This window comes from Salmo salar, chromosome ssa03, assembly GCF_905237065.1.
Source record: "Salmo salar chromosome ssa03, Ssal_v3.1, whole genome shotgun sequence".
Lineage (NCBI taxonomy): Eukaryota > Metazoa > Chordata > Actinopteri > Salmoniformes > Salmonidae > Salmo > Salmo salar.
The window spans coordinates 8,874,543-8,901,039 of record NC_059444.1 but is presented as its reverse complement, the minus strand read 5'-3'; the positions used below and the strand labels follow the sequence as shown (position 1 = coordinate 8,901,039).

The 26,497-nt window shown below is 42.5% G+C and overlaps 1 protein-coding gene across 2 annotated transcripts in view; it reads right to left on the bottom strand.

Annotated features, from left to right (window-relative positions):
* Window positions 1-3,708: 3,708 nt before the first annotated feature.
* Window positions 3,709-26,497, bottom strand: part of LOC106597174 (nuclear receptor-binding protein 2) — a 56,168-nt gene continuing 33,379 nt past the window's right edge. For both annotated transcript variants that reach the window (XM_014188406.2, XM_014188402.2), the window contains 10 exons: window positions 26,001-26,056; window positions 21,505-21,600; window positions 17,971-18,103; window positions 15,100-15,202; window positions 14,938-14,988; window positions 10,886-11,015; window positions 10,463-10,516; window positions 9,522-9,585; window positions 8,818-8,873; window positions 3,709-8,504 (listed from right to left, as the gene is read on the bottom strand). In XM_014188406.2, coding sequence (XP_014043881.1) covers window positions 8,415-8,504; window positions 8,818-8,873; window positions 9,522-9,585; window positions 10,463-10,516; window positions 10,886-11,015; window positions 14,938-14,988; window positions 15,100-15,202; window positions 17,971-18,103; window positions 21,505-21,600; window positions 26,001-26,056 — 833 coding nt within the window. In that variant the 3' untranslated portion in view covers window positions 3,709-8,414. The remainder of the gene's footprint in view (window positions 8,505-8,817; window positions 8,874-9,521; window positions 9,586-10,462; window positions 10,517-10,885; window positions 11,016-14,937; window positions 14,989-15,099; window positions 15,203-17,970; window positions 18,104-21,504; window positions 21,601-26,000; window positions 26,057-26,497) is intronic.

Sequence of the window (26,497 nt, the reverse complement as noted above, 5' to 3'; positions counted from 1 at the left end):
TATACTGTTTATACAGTGAGGGGGGGAAAAAGTATTTGATCCCCTGCTGATTTTGTACGTTTGCCCACTTACAAAGAAATGATCAGACTATAATTTTAATGGTAGGTTTATTTGAACAGTGAGAGACAGAATAACAACAAAAAAAATCCAGAAAAACGTTATAAAATGATTTGCATTTTAATGAGGGAAATAAGTATTTGACCCCTCTGCAAAACATGACTTAGTACTTGGTGGCAAAACCCTTGAAGGCAATCAGAGGTCAGACGTTTCTTGTAGTTGGCCACCAGGTTTGCACACATCTCAGGAGGGATTTTGTCCCACTCCTCTTTGCAGATCTTCTCCAAGTCATTAAGGTTTCGAGGCTGACGGTTGCCAACTCGAACCTTCAGCTCCCTCCACAGATTTTCTATGGGATTAAGGTCTGGAGACTGGCTAGGCCACTCCAGGACCTTAATGTGCTTCTTCTTGAGCCACTCCTTTGTTGCCTTGGCCGTGTGTTTTGGGTCATTGTCGTGCTGGAATGCCCATCCACGACCCATTTTCAATGCCCTGGCTAAGGGAAGGAGGTTCTCACCCAAGATTTGACGGTACATGGCCCCGTCGATGCAGTGAAGTTGTCCTGTCCCCTTAGCAGAAAAACACCCCCAAAGCATAATGTTTCCACCTCCATGTTTGACGGTGGGGATGTTGTTCTTGGGGTCATAGGCAGCATTCCTCCTCCAAACACGGCGAGTTGAGTTGATGCCAAAGAGGTCCATTTTGGTCTCATCTGACCACAACACTTTCACCAGTTGTCCTCTGAGTCATTCAGATGTTCATTGGCAAACTTCAGACGGGCATGTATATGTATTCTTGAGCAGGGGGACTTTGCGGGCGCTGCAGGATTTCAGTCCTTCATGGCGTAGTGTGTTACCAATTGTTTTCTTGGTGACTATGGTCCCAGCTGCCTTGAGATCATTGACAAGATCCTCCCGTGTAGTTCTGGGCTGATTCCTCACCGTTCTCATGATCATTGCAACCCCACGAGGTGAGATCTTGCATGGAGCCCCAGGCCGAGGGATATTGACAGTTCTTTTGTGTTTCTTCCATTTGTGAATAATCGCACCAAATGTCACCTTCTCACCAAGCTGCTTGGCGACAGTCTTGTAGCCCATTCCAGCCTTGTGTAGGTCTACAATCCTGTCCCTGACATCCTTGGAGAGCTCTTTGGTCTTGGCCATGGTGGAGAGTTTGGAATCTGATTGATTGATTGCTTCTGTGGACAGGTGTCTTTTTTACAGGTAACAAGCTGCGGTTAGGAGCACTCCCTTTAAGAGTGTGCTCCTAATCTCAGCTAGTTACCTGTATAAAAGACACCTGGGAGCCAGAAATCTTTCTGATTGAGAGGGGGTCAAATACTTATTTCCCTCATTAAAATGCAAATCAATTTATGACATGCGCTTTTCTGGATTTTTTTGTTATTCTGTCTCTCACTGTTCAAATAAACCTATAAAAATTATAGACTGAACCCTTTATCAGTGGACAAACGTACAAAATCAGCAGGGGATCAAATACTTTTCCCCCACTGTATATTACATACAGTGCATTTGGAAAGAATTCCGATCCCTTGACTTTTTCCACATTTTGTTACGTTACAGCCTTATTCTAAAATTGATTAAATTGTTTTTCCCCCTCATCAATCAACACACAATACTCCATAATGACAAAGCAAAAACTGTTTTTTAGAAATGTTTGCAAATGTATTAAATTCACATTTACATAAGTATTCAGACCCTTTACTCAGTACTTTATCGAAGCACCTTCGGCAGCGATTACAGCCTCGAGTCTTCTTGGGTATGACACTACAAGCTTGGCACACCTGTATTTGGGGAGTTTCTTCCATGCTCTGTCTGGTTGGATGGTGCACAGCTATTTTCATGTTTCTCCAGAGATGTTTGATCGGTTTCAAGTCCAGGCTCTGGCTAGGCCTCTCAAGGACATTCAAAGACTTGCCCCGAAGCCACTCCTGTGTTGTCTTGGCTGTATGCTTAGGGTCGTTGTCCCATTGGAAGGTGAACCTTCGCCCCAGTCTGAGGTCCTGAGCACTCTGGAGCAGGTTTTCATCAAGGATCTCTCTGTACATTGCTCCGTTAATCTCTCCCTCTCCTGACTAGTGCTCAGACTGTCCGCAATAGGCTGAGAGAGGCTGGACTGAGGGCTTATAGGCCTGTTGTAAGGCAGGTTCTCACCAGACATCACTGGCAACAACGTTGCCTATAGGCACAAACCTACCGTCGCTGGACCAGACAGGACTGGCAAAAGTGCTCTTCACTGACGAGTTGCGGTTTTGTCTCACCAGGGGTGGTGGTTGGATTCGCGTTTATCGTCGAAGGAATGAGGGTTACACCGAGGCCTGTACTATGGAACGGGATCAATTTGGAGGTGGAGGGTCCGTCGTGGTCTGGGGCAGTGTGTCACAGAATCATCGGACTGAGCTTGTCATTGCAAGCCATCTCAACGCTGTGCGTTACAGGGAAGACATCCTCCTCCCTCAGTGGTACCCTTCCTGCAGGCTCATCCTGACATGACCCTCCAGCATGACAATGCCACCAGCCATACTGCTCGTTCTGTGACATTCCTGTCTTGCAGGAAATCACACAGTGTTCTGCCATAGCCAGCGACGAGCCCAGATCTCAATCCCATTGAGCACGTCTGGGTCCTGTTGGATCGGAGGGTGAGGGCTAGGGCCATTCCCCCCAGAAATGTCAGAGAACTTGCAGGTGCCTTGGTGGAAGAGTGGGGTAACATTGCACAGCAAGAACTGGCAAATCTGGTGCAGTACAGAGGAGATGCACTGCAGTACTTAATGCAGCTGGTGGCCACACCAGACACTGACTTACTTTTGATTTTGACCCCCCCCCCTTTGTTCAGGGAGACATTATTCCATTTCTGTTGGTCTCACATGTCTGTGGAACTTGTTCAGTTTATGTCTCAGTTGTTGAATCTCATGTTCATACAAATATTTACACATGTTAAGTTTGCTGAAAATAAACCCAGCAAAAAAAGAAATGTCCTCTCACTGTCAACTGAGTTTAGTTTAAGTAAATGGCATAATCTGTGAGATAACTTGTATGAGTCTGGGCTCCCGAGTGGCAAGGCGGTCTAAGGCACTGGATCTCAGTGCAAGTCATCACTACAGTCCCTGGTTTGAATCCAGGCTGTATCACATCCGGCCGTGACGCTGGCACAGAATTGGCCGGGGTAGGCCGTCATTGTAAATAAGAATTTGTTATTGACTTGCCTAGTTAAAAAGGTTACATTTAAAACATTTACAAAGAGAATCTGACTATCAGATAAGTGTACATACAGTGTAGTGAGTCTTAACTTTAATACAACAATACATTTATTTAGTAATATTACAGTTGATATAGATTATAAACTGATTTTTAATGAATCTAAGGCAGAGTGCTCCAGAACCTTGGCTGTGGGTCGGGAATTTTTCCTATTTCGAATAAACGAAGGCCACATTTGAGACGTTGATCCACCAGACCTTCCGAGCATTGGGCGGAATGGTCTTTTGAACGGGATTAGGCTTCATGTTGGGTTTGATGTGTGAGGAATGGCAGGCCCACGTGTGTAATAACAGCAGCCACAGCTCAACTCTAGGGCCCAGATTTTCAGTTAACAAGACAAAACTAATGCAAGAATCAGTGTCATTATTGCCTCATCTATACTCATTAATACTTTTATTGTACAATATTTTACATGAGTTGTACAAACAGAACAAGGCAGAAGCACCTCAATACAGGGAGAGCTGTAATTTAGCTAAACAGACAAAGGAGAAGGATGTGTTAGGCCTTTTTCAGTTGTTTTTCAATTATCGATAATACCGCCTCCCCCCTCCAAATTCTACCAAGAAAATTATCATTGTCTACAATATGGAATGTAGACTTAAATCCATCGGCGTTGTATTGAAATGAGTCGAGAACCTTATTTGAACGACTTCAAGCCCCGTTTACACCTGCCCGTTAATGTGCGTCCTTTGTCCTGATCTTGTCTGTTTACACTTTTTTTTTTTTAATCGTCTACACTTGTCACAAAAGAATTGGGGCAGAATCAGAATGTGGACAAGAGCAGGAAAAAGGCTGCATGTTAGCACCAGGTATAAACAGGGTTAGAGTGACTTGATTGCAGCGTGCTCAAGTACAATGCAACTCAGACATCCACTCCTGTATACAGTGTGGACAGGACATGCTTGACCCCAAAAAAAGGTCAACGGAGGTACAGTACCTACCAGTTATGGCAACGGAGTAACAAAGATTAGTTTGTTAACATTCATCATACAACATGCCAGCACATTGGTTTGATAAACTGGACGGTTATATAATTATAATCAAGTAGATATTACAACTTAAGCAGTCTCTGATAATATTTAAAGCAGAACAGAACTCACAATGGTTTACAAATCCATGACATGAAGTGTACTAAATTAATGCTTGCTTACAAAGTGGAAATTGAGGCTCATGCATGTTCCATACAGCCCAGTAAGGGAGCTCAATGGCAACTAAAATTGCATAAAAAAGTTGGTTTGTGTAACACTAGTTCAGGGTTTCCCCAAAGCTCGGTCCTCGGGACAACAAGGAGTGTGCGCTTAGTTTTTTTTTTGCCCCTAGCTGATTCAACTAATCATCAAGCTTTGATTATTTGAGTCAGCTGTGTAGTGTTGGGGGCAAAACCAAGACGTGCACCCCTTGGGGTCCGGAGGACAACGTTTGGGAAAACGCTGCACTAGTGTATAGTGAGGCACTTAGGCTTGATTGCAGCTAAAATTGATTAATAGTATGTCATGCATGTATAATGAACCATACAGTCAACAAGCTAAAATCTGAGGTAAATAATTAGCTACTAAATTTCCATAGTGTAGCCTATCAAACCAAGTTAAAAAGATTGACCTTTCAGCAAATGCAAAAACACCAAAAATTAATATTCCAATGTGGATACATATAACATTTGTTCATCCAGACTAAAAACACACAGCAACATGGAAAGGCATATTGCAAGTTATGATTTAAGAAAAATGACAATTCATAGTTCAAAAACTGTACATTTTCTCAACAGTGAATTGATTTCAGAAGCTCTTGTAGGCCTATGACTTTCCACTGAAAAGAGCAAAATCTTAAGATCGGACGAATGATGATCATATCAATGAGGCAGAAAAATGTATGTATTCAAATTGTGAGATAAGTCTTCCTCGCAGCTTGATAGGTGATAGGGTTTTCATTCTTAGAAAGAGAAACATAGCATACGGTGTTAGAGATTGCTGGCAAATTATTCTATTGTCTCCAGTTTAAAACTTGAGTTACTTTCACAGGTTCAATATGTTTGACATTTAGTATGTTAACCCAGACTTTCCCTGCAATTGAGCAAAGGTGTTAGGTCGGACACAAACACGTAAAAGGCAGAAGTAGTGTTTGATTTATGGCATCAATCCAGTGGACATTTTGCTCATGGTCTCTTTATGACGTTTTCTGGTTGAGAAGAAGTCCTATAACCAGATTACAACCAACGGGTCTTTTTTTTACAACCAGGTAAAGCAAGAGAAACCGAGAAAAATGTTTTCATGACAAGGTAAAGATGTTATGGGAAAGACAGTATGATTTTGGTTGTGATTTGGTCAGATGCTAATGTTACAACCAGATTTAACACATTATTTAGTTTGCTAAAAAGACGTTAACAAAAAAAACAACCTTTAAAAACCATCCTTGTTCCATGTCAGTTTTGTCTCCTCAGAAACGGTGATGGTCATAGAGTGTGACCTATGAAAGACTAACACTTGCGGTGAAGTGGTCATGATTGGAAAGTAACAAAGCAATACAACATGCATGCTACATTTTGTGCATCTTGTTTGTAGCCGTATAACATTGAAACATACCGGGTGACATACGCAGCGTAGCCTCGGTAACGTTTGAGAAATTATCATCGAGATTGAATTATGCGCTATACATTTTAGTGTTTATGTGCTTCAATGATGTTTCAATAATCTGTGCTTTCTCACAGGACATCGCAAAAGAAAAAAGTCACAACACGCATAGGGGAATGGCGGGAACCCGGTTACTGAGATTCACGGCCCAAAACCACAAACTTTTCCCGGAAACCGTAAAATTATTTCTATGAACAGCATGGCGTGAATGGAACTGTTAAATTATACGTAATGTCTAAAATATGGGTTCTCTATGACCTCTGCATGATGAATCAACGCTCAGGGTGGGGACAGACAGCCCATCAGTATGGACCACAGTTCAATGTATGTAGACCTATCATGTCATCATGAGTAGATATATATATATATAAAGTGATGGGTAGGCCTACATTTTCTGCATCTGGCTTTAGGGATCACATTTTTTTAAATTGTAAAGATATTTTTTGTTTTATTGCAGCTGCAGTTTTAAAAACAACCTATCACTCGAATATTTTCGCTTTAAAACCTGTGCGAGCCCTCACGGTCCTTCTCGCTCTAACTCCATTCAAATTGCATCCAAAAAATAGATAATCCTGTTCTAGATTGATATATAGGCCTATATATAGATGTCATAGCCTACCTCTTTCAGGTAATACATTTAATGCAGTAGTAGCCTTATATTTAGCTAATTCGTGATGGGTTATGCTTAATTAGGTTCTAATTTATAGCCTCTGTCTCTTGCGCAATACGCACACACCTGTGTACCGCTGGCCTCTTTAAAAAACGATCCTTAGCTGTTGGGAGTCCCATGCAGGAGAAGCTAGACTAGAATAGCTTGTTGGTCACTTTTTAAGCATTTCTTATACCAGTAGACTAATTGAAGAGGGACTGAAGCTCTTGTTTGCTGAATGGTAAATACAGCAGCCAGTAGAACTGAAAGAAGAGCGAATCAGACCCATGACCATTCATTCTATCTTTGTGAAGAGAAGTGAAAGCCATCTGCATCTAATTCTAGTCCTATATTGTTGAAGGATGTCCTTTATTCTCGTCATTCGAAATGACAACGAAACGTATTTCATTTAACAGTTGAGAGGAAGGAAGGAAGCAAAAAAATATATATAATATTATGCTAATAACATTAGGGGAAATATTATTTAAAGGTATATATGAGTCAGTCTACTAAATTATACAAATAAGCCCAATTATACTTAAAAATTAAAATCTATTTCGCTAACCTATACTTGTAACTTTGCAGGACGTATGTGCTGCACCGGAATCGCATGTTCTCTCCTCGCTTTATCACAATTTGATCGATGTGTGTAATTCCAGTCCATATAATACAGTACAGTAATACAGTTCACACTCAGGACATATTAGCCTACTTATTTACCCAAGAGAGCATATAGCTAACGACATCTATGGGCAGTAGCCTAGATCATATATGTACTGGATAACCGCACAATCATTTTTCCTTTTTTTTGGGTGCTTGGGCTCATTAAATGTCTTCAATGTATGACGCATCAGACTTGAATTTTCGCTCAAAAGGTCTATTCAAATCCAGACATAGGCATATTTATATGCTTTATAAATGATTTTACCCGGAAGAAAAGTGATTTATTTGTAAAATACCAGGAAAATATTCAACCCTAACAGAGACGCATGAACACGGATAAAATTGTATATGACCTACATCATTGTCCGTTTTTGTCTATCATAAGTTTAACTCATCCCTACTTTTTTCGGATGAGTTGCATATGTAGAAGACGAACATATTGTGCTGTTTTTTTTCTTCCGTTGGACAATCATTCATCAAGTAGAGGATGACCTCACCATTGAAAAACCATTGTCTCAATCCGGGAATCTTGGGACACAAAATCTCAATGTGTCTGTACCTTCACCTTGCATGATAGTGAGAGTTTTATATTAGTTTTCTTTATGGGGTCATTGCCAAGGCTGCGCTGCGTGTGTAAAATGGAGCCCAATAGGTTATTATGGACAAAAAGTCCTCAATGCAGCAGTAAATGTTGAAGACTTTTATGTTCCTCATATTGCTTACTTTGTCCACTGTCTCTTGCTATACTTCTAAACAAGGCCAATGACATCATCTGTGCAGAGAGAAGGAGGCATTGAAGTGGCCAAATATAGTAGCTCTCCTAGCATAGTCTTCTCTGGCTTGAGTTGGTTGGCACTTCTGTTTAGTAGAAAGAGAGATCGCTTCTCACTTCTGTTTTGAGACAGCGTTTCTTGATGCTTACATTTGCCACACAGACTGAAGTGCTGACTTGGCTCTCTTCCCTTACAAGCCTCACAAAAAAAAAAACTGGCACTTCCTAGTCCTGGAATGTTCACTCTTAAAGTTCCCCGACTAATCCCCCCCTCCCCCTTTCTTTAAATTCTCTTTCTTTCCCTCCCTTGTTGTAGTTTTCCCAGGGTCCAGGTCCCCCTTGGGGCAGCAGCATGTGTCGGTACGTCATCACTATGCCAGGGAAGACTCCTCCAATGGCGGCCTGGCCCAATGCTTACACAGGGCGTCTTCCAGAAAGCCTGCCAGCTTCTCACAGTCCTCCTGGAGAAACGAGAGGCCAGAAATAAGGGGTTATATTAGGGACGATTATTTTAAGGTACAATGACCAGGCATTTAAAACCTGGTCTATAACATGTTTGATTCTTTGGGATTCATTCAAATAAGTCCCACTAGGCACCATTTGGTATCAGGTAGTTATAAAATTGTGTCAAATTCTTCAAAGTAAGTACCAAAAAAATTAAAAAATAAATAAATAAAGACTTAAGATATCAATACAAAAAACAACAATACTTCTGTAGAAATAGTACAGATTCAAGGCTGGCCTGGGTTAACCAGTGTCTTCCGCTCCTCTTACCTCACTGATGAAGGCGAAGTGAACCAGCTCACTAGCCAGGTCTTTGGAGCTGTCAGCTAAATTGGAAAACACAAAACAGCCACCAAAAACCTTAACATATAAAGATAATCAACCAGTCCTACAGCTAAAGGGCCCCTATTACTCCCACAGATTATTTGCTAGCAGTTACTGAAGTTTGTAATGGCTGTTTAGATAAAACCAAACCACCGATTACAGTTTCTCCTGGCCCATAGACTACTTTCAGGTTGAGGAAACATTAACCTCAAATAATATCCTTGAACTCCCCTTTAAAAAAACTGCATGCGATCTACTGAATAACCCAATAGATGGTGCTGTATATCTGCATTTGTAACAGCCCCTCTGTATATTGGCATGTGGTTGTTAAATTACCTAGTAACAGATACCAAGTTATCTGTTGATCTACAGTGGGTGGGGGCTAATTCAATGAGTTAGTGACCGTTACTGTAGTTTGTTTGTTGTTACTGAAAAACACATTGCCTCGTCAAGAACATGAACCCCAACCGTGCCACGTTACACCACAAGCAATTTTTAATTTTTAAATTTTTTAAAAAGGGTCTCCGAAACCAATCTACCCAGTCTATTGGACCGGGAGATGAATGTACATCCTGTTTGGTTAATACGACGTCAAAAAGGGTACACACAGTAACGTTACAATAACTTTGTTGAACGTTGGATTGACTCACTAGGCAGAATGTCACAGTTTAGCTGCCGTTGGAGCTTGTCGTCCATCTTCAGGAGGAGAGAGAGCTGCATTGAGATAGAGAGAATTAAATTAAAATGTATTTTACCACTCCTTGTATATTTTGTATCTAAATTGGTTTTATTAGCTATTATAAAAAGGAGAGGTGCGAGTGTGCGCACTGGGTCAGATTTGCACCAATCACAACTCTTGTGCGTACTGTACATAAGTGCCGGGGGCTTTTATTAATTACATTTTTTTATTTCACCTTTATTTAACCAGGTAGGCTAGTTGATAACAAGTTCTCATTTAAAACTGCGACCTGGCCAATATAATGCAAAAGCAGTTTGACACATACAACAACAGAGTTACACATGGAATAAACAAACATACAGTCACTAATACAGTAGAAAAAGTCTATATACAGTGTGTGCAAATGAGGTAAGATAAGGGAGGTAAGGCAATAAATAGGCCATGGTGGCGAAGTAATTACAATATACCAATTAAACACTGGAGTGATAGATGTGCAGAGGATGAATGTGCAAGTAGAGATACTGGGGTGCAAAGGAGCAAGATAAATAAATAAATACAGTATGGGGATGAGGTAGTTGGATGGGCTATTTACAGATGGGCTATGTACAGGTGCAGTAATCTGTGAGCTGCTCTGACAGCTGGTGCTTAAAGCTAGGAGGGAGATATGAGTCTCCAGCTTCAGTGATTTTTGCAGTTCGTTCCAGTCATTGGCAGCAGAGAACTGGAAGGAAAGGCGGCCAAAGGCGGAATTGGCTGCGGCACTAATCACACAAACCATGGGCGAGGAGATGTTTTATTGTGCAATTATTTGTCTATAGTTATAAAAGCTCAGACACTTTTTACATTCAGCAACAATTCTTTGTTCCTTTTAAAAAGTATAAGTTGTAGATGAAAATAAACAAAAAAACTCACATGACTTCTGGTGCCTTCCTCAGTGAACTCCAAGTTACAATGCATTTGGACAACCTGTACAGTTTCAAGCATGACACAGAGAGAGAGAAAAAAAATCTGCTAAACTGATTTCCAACACTCGTTTCATGACCATAGGGCACCACCTTGGAATTGAAAGCAGACAAGAAGGTTCATTTTAGTGCCTAAGTGTCTTGCTTAAGGGCACAGCGGCAGAAGATGGTACCGTCTGGTGTCTAAAACCAGCAGCCTTCGGTTGCCAGTTAAAGAGACTGTTGTTTACCCCAACATTTTGGTTGGGTGTTGCCTGTATGGTTCATATACAGTACATATGCTATAAAATACTTGTTTTTGACTGGCCCGGGATTTGAACCAGCAACCGTCTGACTACTGGTCTGCATGCAACCCCCCTCATATAAAAGTTACCTTTCTGGTCTCCATCTCCTGGGGCTCTGGGCTGGGAGTCTTCACTGTCTCCATGCGCTCCTGGAAGATGGACAAGGTCCGGGGCATGGTGAGGCCCCGCTGGAAGTTCATCAAGGGATAGATCCCATTCCTAGTGACACAGAAAGAAAGAGCCAATCCAATCAATTGAAAAACAGACTAAGTGAGTTAAATCATGTGATGTACAGTCTTTACTTTAAATACCACAGTCAGTATAAAAAGGGGAAGGGACAATAGTCCCTTGGAAAATCTTAAGACTTAATTGAGTTGAGTAAATTTTTTTTTTTTTTTTACATTAACATTTTAGTCATTTATCAGACGCTCTTATCCAGAGCAACTTACAGTTAGTGTGTTCATCTTTCAACAGCTAGGTGGGACAACCACATGTCACAGTAAGTACATTTTTCCTCTAAGCAGCGATCTGCAAAGTCAGAGCTACTAAGGGGAAAAAGGTCAAGTGATAGTTATAAACATATGATGTGGCGGACATCATCGCGGCCTTCATAAAACCGGACGGTTCTAACATATGATGTGGCGGACATCACAGCGGCCTTCATAAAACCGGACGGTTCTAACATATGATGTGGCGGACATCACAGCGGCCTTCATAAAACCGGACGGTTCTAACATATGATGTGGCGGACATCACAGCGGCCTTCATAAAACCGGACGGTTCTAACATATGATGTGGCGGACATCACAGCGGCCTTCATAAAACCGGACGGTTCTAACATATGATGTGGCGGACATCACAGCGGCCTTCATAAAACCGGACGGTTCTAACATATGATGTGGCGGACATCACAGCGGCCTTCATAAAACCGGACGGTTCTAACATATGATGTGGCGGACATCACAGCGGCCTTCATAAAACCGGACGGTTCTAACATATGATGTGGCGGACATCACAGCGGCCTTCATAAAACCGGACGGTTCTAACATATGATGTGGCGGACATCACAGCGGCCTTCATAAAACCGGACGGTTCTAACATATGATGTGGCGGACATCACAGCGGCCTTCATAAAACCGGACGGTTCTAACATATGATGTGGCGGACATCATCGCGGCCTTCATAAAACCGGACGGTTCTAACATATGATGTGGCGGACATCACAGCGGCCTTCATAAAACCGGACGGTTCTAACATATGATGTGGCGGACATCACAGCGGCCTTCATAAAACCGGACGGTTCTAACATATGATGTGGCGGACATCACAGCGGCCTTCATAAAACCGGACGGTTCTAACATATGATGTGGCGGACATCACCGCGGCCTTCATAAAACCGGACGGTTCTAACATATGATGTGGCGGACATCATCGCGGCCTTCATAAAACCGGACGGTTCTAACATATGATGTGGCGGACATCATCGCGGCCTTCATAAAACCGGACGGTTCTAACATATGATGTGGCGGACATCATCGCGGCCTTCATAAAACCGGACGGTTCTAACATATGATGTGGCGGACATCATCGCGGCCTTCATAAAACCGGACGGTTCTAACATCAACTGGAAAGTCAAACAAATTTAGGATAAAAAAAAAAAGAGGTTTACAATGTAGATCATATTTAATATTATATTTTTTTATTTAACCAGGCGAGTCAGTTAACAAATTCTTATTTACAATAATGGCTGGCAAGTGGCATGGAATAAGTGCAGCAATAAATAAAATATAGTGGCCAACTCTAATAAAACACAAAAAAACGTATGTGTATAAGCATCCAATTACAATGCAGACAAGAGATGGATAGAGGACACAATTGAATGCCAGTTGTGGGCGCAAGCTGCCAAGATCCGATCTGGATCCAATCGTAGGTAATTTTATTTGTTTATACCAGATTTAGGAGCTGCAGATGCACACCCATAACATTTGATGATGAGCAGACCAACAGAAATTAGACAAAATGATCTTACCGTAATCAACCAAGGTTTCGGTACACACTTTCTTGCCCCTTTAAATTGCATCCCTCCTTCCTGATCAAGGTTTATATCCTTGATAATTTAGGATGTATGTAGATGTATGTATGTATGTATGTATGTATACAGTTGAAGTCAGAAGTTTACATACACCTTAACCAAATACATTTAAATTCAGTTTTTCACAATTCCTGACATTTAATCCTAGTAAAAATTCCCTGTTTTAGGTCAGTTAGGATCACCACTATTTTAAGAATGTGAAATGTCAGAATAATAGTAGAGAGAATTATTTATTTCAGCTTTTATTTCTTTCATCACATTCCCAGTGGGTCAGAAGTTTACATACACTCAATTAGTATTTGGTAGCATTGCCTTTAAATTGCTTAACTTGGGTCAAACGTTTTGGGTAGCCTTCCACAAGTTCCCCACAATAAGTAGGGTGAATTTTGTCCCATTCCTCCTGACAGAGCTGGGGTAACAGTTAGGTTTGTAGGCCTCCTTGATTGCACACGCTTTTTCACTTCTACCCACAAATTTTCTATGAGATTGAGGTCAGGGCTTTGTGATGGCCACTCCAATACCTTGACTTTGTTGTCCTTAAGCTATTTTGCCACAAATTTGGAAGTATGCTTGGGGTCATTGTCCATTTGGAAGATCCATTTGTGACCAAGCTTTAACTTCCTGACTGATGTCTTAAGATGTTGCTTCAATATATCCACATAATTTTCCCTCCTCGTGATGCCATCTATTTTGTGAAGTGCACCAGTCCCTCCTGCAGCAAAGCACCCCCACAACATGATGCTGCCACCCCCGTGTTTCACGGTTGGGATGGTGTTCTTCAGCTTGCAAGCCTCCCCCTTTTTCCTCCAAACATAATGATGGTCATTATGGCCAAACACTTCAATTTTTGTTTCATCAGACCAGAGGACATTTCTCAAAAAAGTACGATCTTTGTCCCCATGTGCAGTTGCAAACCGTAGTCTGGCTTTTTTATGGCGGTTTTGGAGCAGTAGCTTCCTCCTTGCTGAGCGGCCTTTCAGGTTATGTCGATATAGGACTCGTTTTACTGTGGATATAGATACTTTTGTACCCGTTTTCTTCAGCATATTCACAGGGTCCTTTGCTGTTGTTCTGGGATTGATTTGTACTTCTCTCACCAAAGTACGGTCATCTCCAGGAGACAGAACGCGTCTCCTTCCTGAGCGGTAGGACAGCTGTATGGTCCCATGGTGTTTTTACTTGCGTACTATTATTTGTACAGATGAACGTGGTACCTTCAGGTGTTTGGAAATTGCTCCCAAGGATGAACCAGACTTGGAGATCTTTCTAAGGTCTTGGCTGATATCTTTTGATTTTCCCATGATGTCAAGCAAAGAGGCACTGAGTTTGAAGGTAGGCCTTGAAATACATCCACAGGTACACCTCCAATTGACTCAAATGATGTCAATAAAGCCATGACATCAGTTTCAGAAATTTTCCAAGCTGTTTAAAGGCACAGTCAGCTTAGTGTATGTAAACTTCTGACCCAATGGAATTGTGATACAGTGAAATAATCTGTCTGTAAACAATGGTTGGAAAAATTACTTGTCATGCACAAAGTAGATTTCCTAACCAACTTGCCAAAGCTATAGTTTGTTAACAAGAAATTTGTGGAGTGGTTGAAAAACAAGTTTTAATGACTCCAACCTAAGTGTATGTAAACTTCGGACTTCAACTGTATATAGTACCAGTCAAAGGTTTGGACACCTACTCATTCCAGGGTTTTTCTTTATTTTTACTGTATTCTACATTGTAGAATAATAGTGAAGACATCAACACTATGAAATAACACATATGGAATCATGTAGTAACCAAAAAAAGTATTAAACAAATCTAAATATATTTATATTTGAGATTCTTCAAAGTAGCCACCATTTGCCTTGATGACAGCTTTGCACACTCTTGGCAGTAAAAATACAGAAAAACCCTTGAATGAGTAGGTGTCCAAACTTTTGACTGGTACTTTATGTAATGTAATCTCCGGCTGGAGCAGCCTTCTACTTTTAATTATCAACTAAATTAAATCCAATGACCTTTTGCCCAAATCTGTCCTCCAACGCCCACACTTACTTTACGTCCTCCAGAAATTTGTCCAGTTCTAGCGGCGAAACATTCGAGTACCTTTAGGAAACGATGAGAAATGGGACAGCATGAGTAATAACATCAACAAATCACCTCAATCAAACAGACCTTGGGGTCTCTGCCCGGGGACAGGTTTTTCTCCATCCTTACTTGATCTCCACCCCGGGCCGGTCCCCATGCTTGATCTCAGCCATCACACCACTGGGGTCGAAAGTCCTGGTCTTCTCTTCAAGGCAGTTATCATGAAGCTGATCTGTTAAAAGAGGAAGTGCATTTAAGACTACCATTATGTGATTAATATGGAGATTTTATTTATTTTTATTGGCTTGACCTCTAGAAGAGAAAACTTCAACTTTAACGTGACAGTGTCAAAGGGATATTGGACTCCTAACCTGAAAAATAAAAATGTGGGATTGTATTCACAGTGGACTAAGTAACAAAATCAAACAAAAATATCCAGATTCACAATGTATTTGTGAACCGTTTCAGAAAGCTGGGTGTGCACGATAGACAAATTTGGGTGTGCACGATAGACAAATTTGGGTGTGCACGATAGACAAAGCTGGGTGTGCACGATAGACGTCACTTCACAGGAGAGGCATTTGACATTTTTTAGCAAAGTGCCTTTTTTGAGCATGTCAACTTATGTGACGTAATAAAAAAAACTCATATGTAGTCTGTAAATATAAATAAAATGTGAAATCACAAAGTTGTTAAGACAAAATCTTGCCTAGCCATCATGAATGGTTGAGCTAATGAGTGGGCTGGGACATTCACAAGAGGGTCCATTCTGTCACGCAAGTCTTCTGTCAAATGGCACTTCCTGCTCTCTGCTACCACAGATATTTGAACGATCCATAGGATTTACTCATATTTTCATCATGGACAACATGCTTTGTTTTGTCCTGAATACTGCTGCTGGTATCGACACAGCTTTGTCTTCTGTGGCAAAAGCACTCTGGACTGGTTGAAGCTGAGTGGGAAGGATTATTTTGAAAGTGTTTGTCTGCTGTGAATCATCATAATCCATACACCGGTAAGAGTCTACAGTTAAAATGCCAAAATAGCTACATGAACATGCGTTATTCTCTCAACTATATCAAAAAGTCATTTTTCATAGCTAGCTATTGTTACACATATATAGCCATCATGGCGCCAGAGAAGATGGTTGACGTTTTACACGCTCCTAACCGAATGTGTTTTTTTTGCAACTTAATCTGTACATAATGTTGCTGCTACAGTCTCTTATGACCGAAAATAACTTCTGGATATCAGAACAGCGATTACTCACCACGAACTGGCAGAAGATTTTTTTTTTTTTTCTTCCTTTAACGAGTCTGACGAGCCCGACGTGAACGGCATACTGCTTTCCTGGGAACAGGCCCAAATCCATCATTTGCATGAAGAGAAGACGGAGGACGGGCTGCCTTCTGAGAATTTGTAGGCGATCAAATAAACCCCCACTGGCATCCGTTCTATTTGCTAACATGCAGTCATTGGAAAATAAAATCAACAAACTACGAGGAAGATTAAACTACCAACGGGACTTTAAAACTGTAATATCTTATGCTTCAGAGTCGTGGCTGGACGACGACATTATCAACATACAGCTGACCGGTTATACGCTGTATCGGCAGGATAGAACAGCGGTGTCTGGTAAGACAAGGGGGGCCGGCTTATGCATATTTGTAAACAACCCATATACTACCCACCACTGCGACCTGTACGCTCTCGTTGGCTGGCCCTCGCTTCATACTCGTCGCCATACCCACTGGCTCCAGGTCATCTACAAGACCCTGCTAGATAAAGCCCCGCCTTATCTCAGCTCACTGGTCACCATAGCAGCACCCACCCGTAGCACGCGCTCCAGCAGGTATATCTCTCTGGTCACCCCCAAAGCCAATTCCTCCTTGTTCTCTGCTGCCAATGACTGGAACGAACTACAAAAATCTCTGAAACTGGAAACACTTATCTCCCTCACTAGCTTTAAGCACCAGCTGTCAGAGCAGCTCACTGCACCTGTACATAGCCCATCTATAATTTAGCCCAAACAACTACCTCTTCCCATACTGTATTTATTAATTTATTTATTTTGCTCCTTTGCACCCCATTATTTCTACCTAGCACTTTCTTCCACTACAAATCTACCATTCCAGTGTTTTTACTTGCTATATTGTATTTACTTTGCCACCATGGCCTTTTTTGCCTTTACCTCCCTTATCTCATCTCATGTGGAATTGGAGACAATTGGGAGCGGAGAGATTGACCATCATTCTAAGATAAAAGTTTAAAAAAAAAAATGATAATAAAAAGTACATTTGAATGACACTAAGTGGAAGTGTTTTTACTACTAATGCCGGTTTGCCTGAGGCTGATGCCGTGCAGGTGTTTGTACATGCATGCATACACACACACAAACATGGTTGAGGGACAGCTATTGGGGAACTGTGGGTGGGGGGGGGGGGGATCTTGTTCACGTTTTTTGGCCTGGTGGTAGATCGGTCAACATGCCCTTGAGCAGGGCATTGACCCTGGATGCTTCTGTGTGTCTCTCTGAACGGGAATCTGTTGGATGACTGGTGTGGTGTAGTTGTTGAGCGGCTTCACTGCAAGTATATTGTATGTTTCGAATATTCAATAAAATAAAAAAATAAAAGTATTTTTAAAATGTCATAGTGTTAATGGTTTGCCTAACTTGGTGAGAATGTTCAGAGAATCCATTTTGGCAATTTGGTTAAAGAATACATTTTGTGAAAATATTATACATTTTTAAAGCAACATTACTCCCCCATGTTTCTTCCAAATACAGTGTATGATATGCCATTTTGAAGCACTGAGTCTGTACTTTAATCCAATGTAAAAAATAATAATAATTCAATTCAAATTTTAGAACATAAGACTGAAAAGAGATGGTCACATTTGCATTCAACTTTCAGTATGGGGCAAATGGCAAAAAGGGGATGTTTTCTGACCAATTGTGTCAGGAATCTAAATGTACCTCTCTGATGTGACATTACTCACACTGATAGTTGATAAAGCAGTGGGCAGCCAGCAGCTTAAGAGAGTGCACCTCAAACAGAACCCTGTGAAACAGCAGGTCATGGGCCGTGGGTCTCTTTTTGGCGTCCATGCGTACACATGACTGGGTGAACTCCTGTAACAGACGAGGGAAAGGGAGGTGCATAGAGAGTTACTACCACCATGGGTGGAATTGTGTGGAACGTGGTGATTTTTAAATATACAGTGCATTCTGAAAGTATTCAGACCCCTTCACTTTTTCTACATTTTGCTACGTTACAGCCTTATTCTAAAATGTATTGAATAAATGTTTTCCCCTCATCAATCTACACACAATACCCCATAATGCCAAAGCAAAAACAGGTGTTTACATTATTAATTTTTTTAAATAATCTAATTTATAAAAAACGAAAATACCTTATTTACATAAGTATTCAAACCCTTTGCTCGGAGACTCGAAATTAAGCTCACGTGCATTCTGTTTCTATTGAGCATCCTTGAGATGTTTCTACAACTTGATTGGAGTCCACCTGTTGTAAACTCAATTGATTGGACATGATTTGGAAAGGCACACACACCTGACAGTGCATGTAAGCGCAAAAACCAAGCCATGAGGTCGAAGGAATTGTCTGTAACGCTCTAAGACAGGATTGTGTCAAGGCACAGATCTGGGGGAAGGGTACAAAAACATTTCTGCAGCATTGAAGATCCCCAAGAACACAGTGGCCTCCATCATTCTTAAATGGAAGAAGTTTAGAACCACCAAGACTCTTCCCAGAGCTGGCCGCCCATCCAAACTGAGCAATCAGGGCAGAAGGGTCTTGGTCAGGGAGGTGACCAAGAACCCGATGGTCACTCTGACAAAGCTGCAGAGTTCCTCTGTGGAGATGGGAGAATCTTCCAGAAGGACAACCATCTCTGCATCACTCCATGAAATCAGGCCTTTATGGTAGTGGCTAGATGGAAGCCACTCCTCAGTAAAAGGCACATCACAGCCAGCTTGGAGTTTGCCAAAAGGCACCTAAATACTCGCAGACCATGAGAAAAAAGATTCTCTGGTCTGATGAAACCAAGATATACTCTTTGGCCTGAATGCCAAGTGTCATGTCTGGAGGAAACCTGGCACCATCCCAACGGTGAAGCATGGTGGTGGCAGCGTCATGCTTTTTCAGTGGCAGGGACTGAGAGACTAGTCAGGATCGAGGGAAAGATGAACGGAGCAAAGTACAGAGAAATCCTTGATAAAAAACCTGCTCCAGAGCGCTCAGGACCTCAGACTGGGGTGAAGGATCACCTTCCAACAGGACATTGACCCTAAGCACACAGCCAAGACAACGCAGGAGTGGCTTCAGGACAAGTCTCTGAATGTCCTTGAGTGGCCCAGCCAGAGTCCGGACTTGAATACGATCTAACATCTCCGTAGAGACCTGAAAATAGCTGTGCAGCGACACTCCCCATCCAACCTGACAGAGCTTGGGAGGATCCGTAGAGAAGAATGGGGAAAAACTCCAAATACATGTGTGCCAAGCTTGTAGCGTCATACCCAAGAAGACTCAAGGCTGTAATCGCTGCCAAAGCTGCTTCAAGGGTAAAGGGTCTGAATACTTATGTAAATGTCATATTTCCAGTTCTTATTATAGGGTATTGTGTGTAGATTGACGGGAAAACCCCCCCAATTTAAACCAATTTTAGAATAAGGCTTTCCGAATGCACTATACTGTGTTATATATATATATATATATATATATATATATATATATATATAAATAAAATGCATTTCCAAGCTTTATTGATTGATTGATTAAGGATAGATATGTAGATGGGGAGAGGACAGGAAAACAAAGTGAGTGGTGGAACACGGATCGAACCACTGCCTTCATATGTGGTCCAGGGGCGGTAACACTACTACTAGAATAGGCCATGGCGCGATTTAGTGCTGATGGGTTCTGACTTCTAAACTTGAAAATATTAAATACCCTAATTCATGTCACTGTTAGACATCAGGGATCCTATGGGAAGGAAAATGGCCACAGTCTGGTACAAGTCAACAGGACAGCTGTGAGTTTGGGAGTAGTAAGGAATTTGGGCAGAAAAATCAGGTCAGATGAAGTGAGGAAGAACAGATATCACTAAAGTTCTGTCTAGCAACAGAGGTGTATTGGCTGTTCAGATGTGTACGGAGGAGACTCGGCATAGGAGAAAGGATTAAATACCAGTACTTTTGTGAATATATGTCTTTGTCTGTTCAGCTGTCTGACCCTTTGGGTGAATAAACTTTGTTTGAGCTTTAATAAAATCGTCCGTGAGTTTTTACAGAGGAATTGGGTATTTAGAGGAACTGGGTAATTAGAAGGAACCATAGCCTCTGGTGATTGAGAAAAGATGACGAGTAACGTAAAATATAGCATTACGGCTGCTGACATCTTTCCTACAATGTGCTTATATAAAACGGCCTGTCATCTTTCACCGAGTTACTACAAACACTTGGTCGGAAGGAAGAAATGTGTCATGGGAATTAGAGAGAAACGTGGCTTCAGTGACTGACGAAGATGACACACCGACAGTTTGACTCAATGTACTATAGTATTGTAGCAGCTGCTAACTTTCCTTCACACATTTACCACTACAGTACAATGAATCCCAAGGAGTTGTATAACTGGAGATTCTAATATTCCATAATTATTGGTTATTAATCCCAATTTTTCCAGAATGAACACCCAGTGGTTAAAGTCATTGCACACCGGCAGTGTGTCTTCTTAATTTACTTTTGGGATAATGCTGGCATCCTGGCGGAAGCAACCATTTTACTGAAGCGAAAAAATGAAGAATCTATGTTGTGCGCGTTCAACTGCTGAAATAAGTGAGCGTTGCAAGGTGAAGGGAATATACCAGCTAATGTAGCACTAACCCAGCAGGCAGAATTTGGCACATGGCACCTTAATGACGTTTTCTGGTTGAGATGACGTCACATAGCCAGATTACCTGATTCTAACAGTTGGTTAAGACATAGTTTTTCATGACAAGACGTCATGTGAAAGATGTCATTATTGGTTTTTATCTGGTCACACCGGTTGTATACGTTTTGTTAGCGTCTTTTTAGACGTGCTGTTAATGTCTTTTTAATAACCAGAAAAATCCATTTACAAAAAAAACATTCGAATACAAGCAGTATACAACAGTGGAGGCTTCTGAGCGAAGGGCGGCTCATAATAATGGAATGGAGTAAATGGAATCAACTACATTGTTGTTTTCATGTGTTTAATTCCATTATATTCACTCCATTCCAGCAATTATACTCCATTTCAGCCTTTATTATGAGCCGTCCTCCCCTCAGCAGTCTCCACTGGTATACAACCAGTATATGGTCCCATGTGGCTCAGTAGGTAGAGCACGGCGCTTGTGTAAATATGACTCAAATGTAAATATGAAGTCATAAAATAACTAATATGAAAGCAACCAGGTTTTGCCCTGTGGGAAATGACTAACTTTAGGCACGCCGCCATCATTGCGTATGCCCACTACTCCTGTGCGACTTGCCTTTATGAGCGGGTCCTCTAAAGACTGGGCGGTGTTGGTTATAGCCTCTTTGGATACCACAGTGTCCCCGTTGGCCTGGATCTCCAACACTGCCATCTAAAGTTGGGGAGGACAAAACAAAATGTGCTGGTTCGTGTTAATTACGACAACACAACGGTAAAACAGAAAGCTAAAATGGGCGGGTCTTATTATAATGAACAAGACTAGATTGTCCCTCCCTCTTTCAGTCCGTTTTCTGCCGTTTGGTACCTAATGAACACGACCCTTATTTTGCATTTGTGATTAATATTATGCATCAGTAGGCAAAAAAAAAAAAAAAAGGAGAAACATTTTTAATCGGAAAATGAGAACGGCTTATCAGACGAGTTCAGGTAAAACAGAATGTTTTTTTCCTGTTTCGTGTCTATTGAACATAATATAAATATGGGTTTCAATTAACATCTGTGACATACACTATATCACACACAAAATGATGTGGACACCCCTCAAATTAGTGGATTCAGCTATTTCAGCCACAATCATTGCTGACAGGTGTATAAAATCGAGCACACAGCCATGCAATCTCCATGGACAAACATTGGCAGTAGAATGGCCTTACGGAAGAGCTCAGTGACTTTCAACGTGGCACCGCCATAGGATGTCACCTTTCCAACAAGTCAGTTTGTCAAATTTCTGCCCTGCTTGAGCTGCCCCGGTCAACTGTAAGTCAAATGAAATGTTTTGTCACATGCGCCGAATACAACAGGTGTAGACCTTACAGTGAAATGCTTACTTACAAGCCCTTAAACAAAAATGCAGTTAAGAAAATATTTACTAAATAAACAAAAGTAAAAAATACATAAAAATAACAATAAGGCTATATACAGGGGATACCGGTACTGAGTCAATAGGCGGGAGTACAGGTTAGTTGAGGTAATTTCTACATGTAGGGAGGGGTAAAGTGACTATGTATAGATAAAACAGAGTAGCAGCAATGTAAAAACAAAGTGGGGGTCAAAGTAAATAGTCTGGGTGGCCATTTTATTAATTGTTCAGTCTTATGGCTTGGGGGTAGAAGCTGTTGAGGAGCCTTTTGGACCTAGACTTGGCGCTCCGTTACTGCTTGCTATGCGGTAGCAGAGAAAACAGTCTATGACTTGGGTGACTGGAGTCTGACTATTTTATGGGCTTTCCTTTGACACCGCCTACTATATAGGTCCTGGATTACAGGAAGCTTGGCCCTAGTGATGTATTGGGCCGTATGCACTACCCTCTGCAGCGCCTTACGGGCAGATGCTGAGCAGTTGCCATACCAGGCAGTGATGCAACCGGTCAGGATGCTCTCGATGGTACAGCTGTATAACTTTGAGGATCTGGGGAAACATGTCAACTATTTTCAGTCTCCTGAGGGGAAAAGGTGTTGTGCCGTCTTCACAACTTTGTTGTGTTTGGACCATGATAGTTCATTGGTGATGTGGACACCAAGGAACTTTGAAACGCTCAACCCACTCCACTACAGCCCTGTTGATGTGAATGGGGGTGTGTTTGGCCCTCGTTTTCCTGTAGTCCATGATCATTTCCTTTGTCTTGCTCACATTGAGGGAGAGGTTGTCTCTTACCTCCTCCCTATAGGCTGTCTCAACATAGTCGGTGATCAGGTCTACCACCGTTGTGTCGCCAGCAAACTTGATGGCGTTGGAGTCGTGCGTGGCCACACAGTTGTGGGTGAACAGGGAGTACAGGAAGGGACTCAGGACGCACCCCTGTGTGGCCCCCATGATGAGGATCAGCGTTGCAGATGTGCTGTGGCCTACCTTTACCACCTGGGGGCAGCCTGTCAGGAAGTCCAGGATCCAGTGGCAGAGGGAGGTGTTTAGTCCCAGTGTCCTGAGCTTTATGATTAGCTTTGTGGGCACTATGGTGTTGAACGCTGAGCTGTAGTCAATGAAAATCATTCTCACATAGGTGTTCCTTTTGTCCAGGTGGGAAAGGTCAGTGTGAAGTGCAATTGAGATTGTGTCATCTGTGGATCTGTTGGGGCGGTATGCAAATTGGAGTGGGTCTAGTGTTTCTGGGATGATGGTGTTAATATGAGCCCTTCAAAGCACTTCATGGCTACAGACGTGAGTGCTACAGAGCGTTAGTCATTTAGGCAGGTTACCTTCACTTTCTTGGACACAGGGACTATGGTGGTCTGCTTGAAACATAGGTATTACAGACTCAGTCAGGAAGAGGTTGAAAATGTCAGTGAAGACACTTGCCAGTTGATCCACCCATGCTCTGAATACACGTCCTGGTAATCCGTCTGAATGTTGACCTGTTTAAAGGTCTTACATCAGCTACAGAGAGCGTGATCACACAGTTGTCCGGAACAGCTGGTGCTCTCATGCATGTTTCAGTGTTGCTTGCCTCGAAGCGAGCATAAAAAAAGGCATTTAGCCCATCTGGTAGGCTCGCATCACTGGCAGCTCGCAGCTGGGTTTCCCTTTGTAGTCCGTAATCGTTTGCAAGCCCTGCCCCGTCGATGAGCGTCAGAGCCGGTATAGTAGGATCCAATCTTAGTCCTGTATTGATGCTTTGCCTGTTTGATGGTTCATCTGAGAGTATAGTGGAACTTCTTATAAGCGTCCTGATTAGTGTCCCAATCTTTGAAAGCGGTAGCTCTAGCCTTTAGCTCGGTGTGGATGTTGCCTGTAATCCATGGCTTCTGGTTGGGATATGTACGTACGGTCACTGTGGGGATGACGTCATTGATACACTTATTGATGAAGCCGATGACTGAGGTGGTATACTCCTTAATGCCATTGGATGAATCTCAGAACATATTCCAGTCTGTGCTAGCAAAATAGTCCTGATGCGAAGCATCCGCATCATCTGACCACTTCCGTATTGAGCGAGTCACTGGTACTTCCTGCTTTAGTTTTTGCTCGTATGCCTGAATCAGGAGGATAGAATTATGGTCAGATTTTCCAAATGGAGGGCGAGGGAGCTTTGTTGGTGTCTGTGTGTGGAGTAAAGGTGGTCTAGAGTTATTTTCCCTCTGGTTGCACATGTGAAATGCTGGTAGAAATGAGGTAAAACAGATTTAAGTTTGCCTGCATTAAAGTCCCCGGCCACTAGGAGCACCACTTCTGGATGAACATTTTCTTTTTTGCTTATGGCCTTATACAGCTGCTTGAGTGCGGTCTTAGTGCCAGCGTCAGTTTGTGGTGGTAAATAGACGGCTACAAAAAACATTACAATTTCTATTGGCGGTGTTAAGAAGCGCGGGCATGTTTCTCAGGACGCAGCGCGGGCATGTTTCTCAGGACGCAGCGCGGGCATGTTTCTCAGGACGCAGCGCGGGCATGTTTCTCAGGGCAGCGAGCGGGCATGTTTCTCAGGGCGAGCGGGCATGTTTCTCAGGGCACGCAGCGCGGGCATGTTTCTCAGGGCACGCAGCGCGGGCATGTTTCTCAGGACGCAGCGCGGCATGTTTCTCAGGGCAGCGCCGGGCATGTTTCTCAGGGACGCACGCGGGCATGTTTCTCAGGACGCAGCGCGGCATGTTTCTCAGGACGCAGCGCGGGCATGTTTCTCAGGACGCAGCGCGGGCATGTTTCTCAGGACGCAGCGCGGGCATGTTTCTCAGGACGCAGCGCGGGCATGTTTCTCAGGACGCAGCGCGGGCATGTTTCTCAGGACGCAGCGCGGGCATGTTTCTCAGGACGCAGCGGGCATGTTTCTCAGGACGCAGCGGGCATGTTTCTCAGGACGCAGCGGGCATGTTTCTCAGGGCGCGCATGTTCTCAGGACGCAGCGGGCATGTTTCTCAGGACGCATGGCGGGCATGTTTCTCAGGACGCATGGCGGGCATGTTTCTCAGGACGCATGGCGGGCATGTTTCTCAGGACGCATGGCGGGCATGTTTCTCAGGACGCAGCGCGGGCATGTTTCTCAGAACGCATGACTCGACCTTCGCATCTCCCGAGCCCGTTGGGGGGGGGGTTGCAGCGATGAGACAAGAACGTAATCACGATATTGGGGAGAAAAAAAAGATTTTAAAAATAAATAGTTTGTCGAGATCGGTGTGGAAGAACTTGACTGGCCTGCACAGAGCCCTGACCTCAACCCTATTGAACACCTTTCGGATGAATTGGAATGGCGACTGCGAGCCAGGCCTAAATCGCCCAACACCACCAATTCTCTTGTGGCTGAATGGAAGCAAGTCCCCGCAGCAATGTTCCAACATCTAGTGGAAAGCCTTCCCAGAAGAGTGGAAGCTGTTATAGCAGCAAAAGGGGGGTGGGAGGGACCAACTCCATATTAATGCCCGCGATTTTGGAATGAGATGTTCGACAATGAGCAGGTGTCCACATACACTACATGACCAAAAGTATCTAAAGGGTATTTGGTTGTTTATTATTGGAACACTGTAAGAGAAAGTGTTTGTGTCGGCGTAGAGTGAAGTTCACCCTAGACGCTGATCCTAAATCTGTACCTAGGGGGAAACTTCACCCCGGATTGTTTTGTCTTACCTCCAGGGTACATATGCCAAAGGCGAAGATGTCAATAGAGCAAACATCCTCAGCCACTAAAACAGAATAGTGTAGGAGAGAGACAGAGACACAGAGAGAGCATGAGACAGAGAGACAAGGGGAGAAGGAAAAAGAAAAGGTTATTTAGAGACCCTTTGTCTGAATTACACAATTTGAAGACAGCTCAATGTACACTACACAAAAACAATTTACAAAACAAAGCATATAAAATATGACAAAATCAAACCAAGCTTTATTTATATAGCACATTTCAGACATGGAATCCAACGCAATGCCCTTCACAGGAAAAATAATATTTACTACACAAGCATAGACGATAAAAAACTAAAATAATAAAAACTGAACGACTAAAAAGCACCCTAAGGAAAAGCAAAGCTAAAGAGGTGTGTTTTAAGATCTCTTTTAAATATGTCCACAGTTTCAGCTCCCCTCAGGTTCTCTGGCAGGCTATTCCAGAGGCTGGGGGCATAGTAACT